The 9,506-nt window shown below is 42.8% G+C and overlaps 1 protein-coding gene across 1 annotated transcript; it reads left to right on the top strand.

Annotated features, from left to right (window-relative positions):
* Window positions 1-2,351: 2,351 nt before the first annotated feature.
* Window positions 2,352-9,035, top strand: LOC121583370 (astacin-like metalloprotease toxin 5; the record flags this gene model as incomplete). Its single annotated transcript, XM_041899547.1, has 10 exons — window positions 2,352-2,470; window positions 2,614-2,679; window positions 2,836-2,892; window positions 3,040-3,108; window positions 3,246-3,295; window positions 5,186-5,267; window positions 5,379-5,493; window positions 5,684-5,856; window positions 8,535-8,616; window positions 8,915-9,035. Coding segments are annotated over exons 1-10 (852 nt in total), but the record flags the coding sequence as incomplete, so codon positions are not given.
* Between the last annotated feature and the right edge of the window lie 471 nt (window positions 9,036-9,506).

The raw sequence follows: 9,506 nt of genomic DNA on the forward strand, positions 1-9,506 counted from the left end.
TTGGTCATATGGAACGTTTCTGTGATTTTATTTCAGCTCATGAAACATCGGACCAACACTTTACATGTTGCGTTTATATTTTTGTTCAGTGTACATTTCCATGGCAACAAATCCTTTAAAAATAACCTGCTCCGGGGCAGGCTAACTCATATATCCTGAATGAAGTGCCTGAGCTGCGAGTTAAGGACCAATGAAATCAGATTCCCTCACTCTCGCTAAGATTGCATCATCATCTCGTTGACCAATATTGGCAATATTACTGTTTGTCTCTGTTGAGCCTCCGTAGTAACAATATAGCCAGAAACACTTCCTCAAAATAGATACATCAAGAAATCTGTAATGAATTTTTACGTTTTTGCCGAGGAGGTCTTTCTCGCGCAATTTGACATCAGCTTAGTGCAGTACTTCTCAAGTGAAAACATTTGCATGAAAACTAGTAGTCCACTGCAGACATTCGGGCCTAGCTGCTGCTCTCTCTCATATCTCTCGTTGAATGACAGCAAACACTTCATTGAATAATCTCGTCCAAAGTTCCCACCCCTACTGTGAACCAATCACTGATGAAGGGGTGTAGACTTTGACTATCAAACTTAGACTTGCCTCAATAAAAAAAATGTGTGCGCGAACAGCTGAAATGTTTTTATTTTAAAATGATCATAAATTATATGCGCAAACTCTTCGACTGGGAAGCATGTGACATACTTTAGCGGTAGGCGGACGAGCAATATCCACTTTCATAGTACAGATGAAGCCTGAGCTGGAATCTGAAGCTGGCTAGATTTAGAAAACCCTGAGTAGATCTAGCTTCCTTCATGGTATACCACTCTGGGAACACCCTGGACGTAGCTTACTACATGGGTTCTATACTACACCATGGACAGTACTGTAAACTACTCTATACTACGGATGCACACTAACACTGTCTATACTGCACTATGCATGAACAGTAACACAGTCTACATGGTTTCCCACTGTAGATATTTATTTTATGTCAATGACGAGGCCAACATCATAGCCAATATCCACAACACAGGAGTTTGAAGTGTAGGGAGTGCTTATCATGTAATATAATAATAATATGCCATTTAGCAGACGCTTTTATCCAAAGCGATTTACACACATGTGTGCCTACATTTTTGCGTATGGGTGGTCCCAGGGATCGAACCCACTACCCTGGCGTTACAAGCGCCGTGCTCTACCAATTGAGCTACAGAGGACCACCCATACAGAGCTACATGTCCCTCGAGGAGGCTAAAAAGAGATTTAGACTTGGAAAAGTTTAATATTTTCAGAAGGATTCGGGTAATTGGTTAAGGGAGGAGGATTGGAGGGAAAGAGAGGGGAGGTTGAAAAGACAGGGAGGCAGAGGATGGGTTTGTATCTGTTGAAGCTTGCAGTTAGAAGGGAGAGGGTATGTAGAGGAAGATTGGTGTCAAGTTCAAACAGAGTGGACTAGACATGAGTTCGAGTTCTGAAGGTGAAATGGAAGTGGTAGAAGGTGTTGTGAGGAGCTTGGAGCCCGTGCCTTGCATTGATGGACATGGTTATGATGATGATACGTTTGGTCCAGTGGGAGTGAGATTTTTTGAGAGGGTGGAACCAGGCCTTTTGGCTAATTCATCAGTGGTTTCAGGTTGGGTGGAAAAGATGATGGGTGCTGTTGAGCCGGTGAAGGTAACCCTAAGTGGAGGTGTCCGGTGCGAGAGAGGCAGGTTGAGGTGGCCAGGGTCATTGTAGTGCACATGATGTTGTATGCTGAGGCAGTGAAGAAAGTAGAGGAGGTTGGATCAAGGGTGAGAGATTCTGAGAGGATCCCTGTGAATAGTAGATCTGTGCCAGAACAGAGGGATAGGCAAATGAGTGATATATGTTTCAGTAAGGTTGGCTTCTTAGCATTCATAGCAATGGTTATCAACTGTAACACAGAGATGGAACGTAAGTCATAGAAAATAGATGTTGTGGTGGCAGTTGCAGAGAGGTATTTGGGGGTACGAGATTTGATTTCAGAAGAGTTAAAGGGTGTGTTGAGTGGTAGTGTCCGGTCCTCTCGGGTCGTTGGCCTGTGTTAGGATCAGATAGGGTTAAAGTAGTGGAATAAGGTGGTGGGTTTCAATGAGTGTAGGGTTAGTTGGTAGGGAAATTAAAAATATATTTTTATTGCATTCTTCTCGTTTCCCCTTTTCCCTTATTGTATCACAAAGTGTAATGGATTTATGCTATAGTTCAGTTGGGGGCGGTAATGCAACATATTGGATGCAAACCATCTCTAAACCTCAACGAAGAAGAAGAAGAAGAAGAAGAAGAATGCACCTGTTCTTTTGTGATTGCTGCCCTGCCCACTCTTTGACTGGAAGGAGAGTGAGTACACAATTTGTTTGTGCAGCTGCTTTGGTTATTTTCTCCCAAATCCTGGTGGACAATCGTCGTTGCAACATGCTTTGGCTTCTGATTCTCATCTGGTTTGTCCAAGGTAGGACCAGTCATTTTGTATTTGTGACATCCTACTTTTGAGTATTTTCCATTTGATGTAGTCCAGCACAATCCCACTGCAGGCACCAATTGGTTGACCATGTTCTTATGTAACATATATTATGTTTCACTTCTGTATTTCAGTGGGCAGTGTTCCCATCGACAATTCCACAAATGCTACTACTTCAAATGCTACTTTCCCTGCCACAGGTAGGTAGGCTTGCATTGGGGACCAGTTATTTTGTTAGGTGATAAGCTGAATGCTAGGCCTATCTTCTGTTTTCCATTTTTTTATTTAACGTAGGCCAGCACCACTGCAAAACTATGTTTTATCTTCCTCTTTATAATGTTTTTTCTGTATTTCAGTGGACAATTCTACAAACCCCATCAACAATTCTACAAATGCGACTTTCTCTGCCACAGGTAGGCCTCTATTGTGATTCTCAAGTCAGTCTCTTGGCGTGATGGGCCTAAAGAAACAATTCAATCGCTTGTCTTCAAGTTTATGGCTTATCTATCAAACATAAAATGATATTGCAAAATGAGTTTAATGTTCACAATTCCTTTTAGGTTCTGCTGCCTCAATGGGGCCACGTCACAGACAAAATGATTGGGTTAAAGCGGCTGAAACCAGAGAAGGTAACACATTTATTAGATGAAGCAGAACCTGGACCTCTACCATGAGGTCTGGAGTTTAATGGCACTGGAGGTAGTGACTTGTAACGAGTACATGTCGTGTCAGTGTGGTTGTTTCAGACCGACTCTCTCTGTTACAGAGGACTTACAGTTCGACCTTGCTATTGTGGAAGGAGACATTATGATTTCGGTGAGTCTATGATCCCTACTGTCTAGGTCCTGTTACTTCGTCTTTTAGGCTGATGAATCAGACTGTGATACCAGCTTCTGGTATACACAGCCTGAAACTAATGACTGCAAAATCGTTCAAGCCAGAATGTTGAATAAAATTACATTTGAACTTACTCTACGGGTAAGTTTGAAATTCACTGCTCGACTGAGGGACCTTAAAGATAATTGTATGTGTGGGGTACGGTGATGAGGTAGTCATTCAAAAATCATGTTAAACACTATTATTGCACATTGAGTCCATGCAAATAACTGTGACTTGTTATGCAAATTTTTACTCCTGAACTTATTTGGGGTTGAAATACTTGACTCAAGACATTTCAGCTTTTAATTTTCAATTAGTGTAAACATTTCGAAAAACATAATTCCACTTTGACATTATGGGGTATTGTGTGTAGGCCAGTGACGACAAAATCTCAATTTAATGATAGTGGGCGTGGCCAATGGCAGCGTTTTAGAGGCCCTCTAGGCCGCAGAGTTAATTTCCTGAAATTATACACATTTTCCCATGTCATATTCCTTGTTCTTATGCTCTGAGTGACTCAAAGATAATAACAAAATCAATAGGGCCCACATTCCATGACATTGTGGGAATTTTAGATTCTCCCGGAATGTAGTTTTATTTTGGTGATTATTAGTTCTCAAAAATCGTATAAAAAAAATACTGCGTGTACATAACATTACGAACACTTTCCTAATATTGAGTTACACCTCCTTTTGCCCTCAGAACAGCCTCAATTTGTAGGGGCATGGACTCTACAAGGTGTCAAGCGTTCCACAGGGATGCTGGCCCATGTTGACTCCAATGCTTCCCACCGTTGTGTCAAGTTGCCTGGTAGTGGATCTCTATTTCCGAATACCTCGTTCCATCTCCTCCCACAGGTGCTCAATTGGATTGAGATTTGGTGACTGGGCAGGCCAATGCAGTAAGCTGAATTCACTGTCATGTTCGTGGAACCATTCCTGGACAATCCTAGCCTTCTGGCATGGTGCATTATATTGCTGAAAAAAATCAATTCTCAGATGGATACACTGCTGCTATGAAGAGATGCATCTGATTTTCAATGATGCTCAGATATCCTGTGGCATTCAAACGTTGCTCCACTTTTATCAAGTGGCCCAATATGTGACATGAAAAAGCATCCGACAGCATGGCATCACCACCACCACTCACCAGCCTGCAATGTCGACACGCGGCATGATAGATGTATGTACTCGTGGTTTTCTCCATACCCTAGTCCTCAGCGTGAAACGTCAAGAACCGGGATTCATCAGACCAGACAACGTTTTTCCAATTCTCCAGTGTTTCCACTGCCCTGCCGTTGGCCGGATGTCCTTTAGGTGGTGGACCATCTTTGACACATGGGAAACTGAGTGTGAAAAACCCAGCAACGTTGCAGTTCTTGACACACTCAAACTGGTGAGCCTGGCACCTACTACCATACCCTGTTCAAACGCACTTACATCTTTTGTCTTGCCTATCCACCCTCTGAATGGCACAGATACACAATCCATGTCTCAAGGCTTAACAATCCTCCTTTTAACTTGTCTCCTCCCCTTTATATACACTGATTGAAGTGGAATTAACAGGTGGCCTCAATAAGGATCAAAGCTTTCACCTGGTCAGTCTGTCATGGAAATAGCAGGTGTTCCTAATGTTTTGTACACTGTGTATATTGCTCCGTTACCTTTTCTACATACTTAATGTGGTTTAAGTCGTTTCAGTTTACACTGCAAAGATTTTTCATTCAGAATTGTCAAACATTCATAGGGGAAACGCTGAAATAATTAATCTGAGGCCTATACTCTAGCGACAGCTGGATTTAAGTCGAGGTGTTGATTTGTCCTACAGGAAGACCGATTAGCTGTGAAGTCACTTTGGCCGACGAAAGAAGGCGTCACTTCTATCCCCTACAAGATCAACGATGATCTGGGTGAGTGTTGAAGACAGTAGGAGAGGTGAACACTGTAAAACACTAGATGTTTCCAATACAGTGGGAATGGTATGCACCGTTTAATGGTAGATTTGTCTCTGATCCACACAGTGGCCAGAAAGAAAACTATCCTAGCAGCGTTCAAGATGATTTCAGACCGGACGTGTATCCGCTTCCACGAATACACCAATGAGATTAACTACATAGAGTTCATCTCTGGGAAAGGGTGAGTCCAAAGTGGGCACATTAACACATTCTCTCCATCCCAGCAGTTTACAGTTAACTCACAACCTCTCCTCCCTTTTCCTGTGTTCAATCCTTTATTTTTTCCCTCTTCCTGTCATATCCTCTCTTACTCCTCCGTTTCTCTCCTCCCCCTTCTCTCACCTTTTTTCTCTTTCTTCACTTCACTCTAGCTGTGCGTCATATGTAGGTTTTCAGGGCGGGGCCCAGCATCTGTACTTCGGTAGAGCCTGTAACGAGGGGAACCTGTGTCATGAGCTGATGCATGCCCTGGGCCTGCACCACGAACACACACGGCCGGACCGTGACCAATACGTCACCATACAGTGGGACAACGTGGTCACAGGTAACAAGCACCAACACAACCTACTTAACCACCTGACGGGCATTGCATGTGGATCAGGGGCAGGGATGGTCAATGTATCCCACGGATAGCTGAAGTGTGCAGGCTTTTGTACCAGCCCAACACTAACACACCTAATTCCGCTTTTTGTGGTCTGGAGTGAAGACCGTATAGGATAACTATTGACATATAGTATTTTATTAGGATCCCCATTAGCTACTGCTAAAGTAGCAGTCACTCTTCCTGGGGTCCACACTACATACAGTTGAAGTCGGAAGTTTATATGCACGTAGGTTTTTCAACCACTCCACAAATGTCTTGTTAACAAACTACAGTTTTGGCAAGTCGGTTAGGACATCTACTTTGTGCTAGACGCAAGTATTTTTTCCAACAATTGTTTACAGACAGATTATTTCACTTATAATTAATTGTATCACAATTCCAGTGGGTCAGAAGTTTACATACACTAAGTTGACTGTGCCTTTAAACAGCTTGGAAAACTCCAGAAATTGATGTCATGGCTTTAGAAGCTTCTGATAGGCTTATTGACATAATTTGAGTCAATTGGAGGTGTACCTGTGGATGTATTTCAAGGCCTACCTTCAAACTCCGTGCCTCTTCGCTTGACATCATGGGAAAATCAAGACCTCAGGAAAAAAAATTGTAGACCTCCACAAGTCTGGTTCATCCTTGGGAGCAATTTCCAAACGCCTGAAGGTACCACGTTCATCTGTACAAACAATAGTACGCAAGTATAAACACCATGGGACCACGCAGCCGTCATACCGCTCAGGAAGATGACACGTTCTGTCTCCTAGAGATGAACGTACTTTGGCGCGAAAAGTGCAAATCAATCCCAGAACAACAGCAAAGGAACTTGTGAAGATGCTGGAGGAAACAGGTACAAAAGTATCTATATCCACAGTAAAACGAGTCCTATATTGACATAACCTGAAAGGCCGCTCAGCAAGGAAGAAGCCACTGCTCCAAAACCGCCATTAAAAAAGACAGATTACGGTTTGCAACTGCACATGTGGACAAAGATCGTACTTTTGGACGTATGTCCTCTGGTCTGATGAAACAAAAATAGAACTGTTAGGCCATAATCACCATCGTTATGTTTGGAGGAAAAAGGGGATGCTTGCAAGCCGAAGAAAACCATCCCAAACCTGAAGCATGGGGGTGGCAGCAACATGCTGTGGTGGTGCTTTGCTGCAGGAGGGACTGGTGCACTTCACAAAATAGATGGCATCATGAGGAAGGACAATTATATGGATATATTGAATCAACATCTCAAGACATCAGTCAGGAAGTTAAAGCTTGGGTCTTCCAAATGGACAATGACCCCAAGCATACTTCCAAAGTTGTGGCAAAATGGCTTAAGGACTACAAAGTCAAGGTATTGGAGTGGCCATCACAAAGCCCTGACCTCAATCCTACAGAAAATTTGTGGGCAGAACTGAAAAAGTGTGTGCGAGCAAGGAGGCCTACCAACCTAACTCAGTTACACCAGTTCTGTAAGGAGGAATGGGCCAATATTCACCCAACTTATTGTGGGAAGCTTGTGGAAGGCTAACTGAAACGTTTGACCCAAGTTAAACAATTTAAAGGCAATGCTACCAAATACCAATTGAGTGTATGTAAACTTCTGACCCACTGGGAATGTGATGAAAGAAAAGCTGAAATCCATTCTCTCTACTATTATTCTGACATTTCACATTCTTAAAATAAAGTGCTGATCCTAACTGACCTAAGACAGGGAATTTTGACTAGGATTAAATGTCAGTAATTGTGAAACTGAGTTTAAATGTAATTGGCTAATGTGAATATTAACTTCTGACTTCAACTGTAATACATAACATTAATAGACAGCACAAGGACAGAACGACATACGTTTAAAATAAGAATACAGGCTTACATATATTTATGCCTTACCATTCCATGCATCATGTACTCATTATAACGGTAATACTGCTGCCATTAATTTCCCTATACATTGCAATCCTTTGCTCTACTGTTACAATTGCTTTGTCTAAGCAGGTCCTGATATCCTAATTTCACAACACCAGTTCTGTAAACACCAGAGAGAATCTCACATCAGGAACCATCAGTGTTCTTCTGTTTGACGCCAATACTATGCATAATTATGTAATTCATAGACTCTACTGAATGCAATTATGGAAATGCAATAATGTGGAGTTTAACTGAAGTCGTCAACTCATTTTCCCTGGCGTGATCAGAGCCACATATCGTATTGATTTACACGTAAGTTCCACCCCTGCTTTGTTCCACTGTCGTGAAGGCAGCAACCTTGTTCGCTAAATTTCCCTGACATGAATAACACTACCATGTTAGGCTAAATTTCCCTGACATGAATATAGATACCTTGTCATCTACAGTTACCGCCCGTAATGGGTATCCTGGGGTAACATGTAAGCTCTTGAACTTGTAGGCCATTTTGTTACATTACCACCTGCTATGGGTTTCATTAGGTAAGATGCAATATTCATGCCTTGAATCGTGTAGAGTTTCCTCCTGCTAGAAGGTTGAACTTAATGGTTTCCATCTCAGCACCTTGTCTACATTTCCATTTTCATTCCCCTATATCACATTCAGACCCAGTAGTGTCCACCAGTCAGACACATGCACACATCTGCCTCCTCTATCTCTTTGTCTTCCAGGAAAAGCCAAAAACTTTGTGGTGAAGAAAGGAGACACTCAGGACCTGCCCTATGACTACGATTCCATAATGCACTACGGAACGTCAGTCACACTCCTCTCCTCCTTATTCCCACTAAAGTCCTCATTTTACTCACCTTGTTTTTAAACTGCCAGCAATAAGTAAAGATTCATTTTACTGGGCCTGTATACAGTATCCAGTTCCAGTAACATTTCCCAGTGCGTCACCAAATGGCTCCCTATTTAGTGCACTACTTTTGACCCGGGCTCTGGTCAAACTAGGTGCACTATATTGGGAGTAGGGTGACGTTTGTGACGCAGTCTTTGTGTTAAAGTAGCAAGTTCTCTGACTAGGGGGGTATTGTTGGGTTTCTCCTGGCAGATATTACTTCTCATCAAACCAGAACCCCACCATTGACTCCAAGAAGAGGGGAGTCCAGATTGGACAGAGAAATCACCTGAGCCCCCTGGACACTGAGTGGCGCAGTGGTCTAAGGCACTGCATAGCAGTGCTAACTGTGCTACTAGAGATCCTGGTTCGAATCCAGGCTCTGTCGCAGCCGGCCGCGATCGGGAGACCCATGGGGCGGCGCACAATTGGCCCAGCGTCGTCCAGGGTAGGGGAGGGAATGGCCGGCAGGGATATAGCTCAATTGATAGAGCATGGCGTTTGCAACGCCAGGGTTGTGGGTTTGATTCCCATGGGGGGCCAGAATAAAAAAAATATGTATTCACTAACTGTAAGTCGCTCTGGATAAGAGCGTCTGCTAAATGACTAAAATGTATGTAAATGACATAACACGCCTTAACAAACTCTACCAATGTGGTAAAGACGTGCACACAGAGAGACAGGAAAAATATCAGAATTGGGCTGCCTTTGTAAATGCAGCCATTACACAGTGGGGAAAAAAAGTATTTAGTCAGCCACCAATTGTGGAAATTCTCCCACTTAAAAAGATGAGAGAGGCCTGTAA

The sequence above is a fragment of the Coregonus clupeaformis genome, chromosome 15 (genome assembly GCF_020615455.1).
Source record: "Coregonus clupeaformis isolate EN_2021a chromosome 15, ASM2061545v1, whole genome shotgun sequence".
Lineage (NCBI taxonomy): Eukaryota > Metazoa > Chordata > Actinopteri > Salmoniformes > Salmonidae > Coregonus > Coregonus clupeaformis.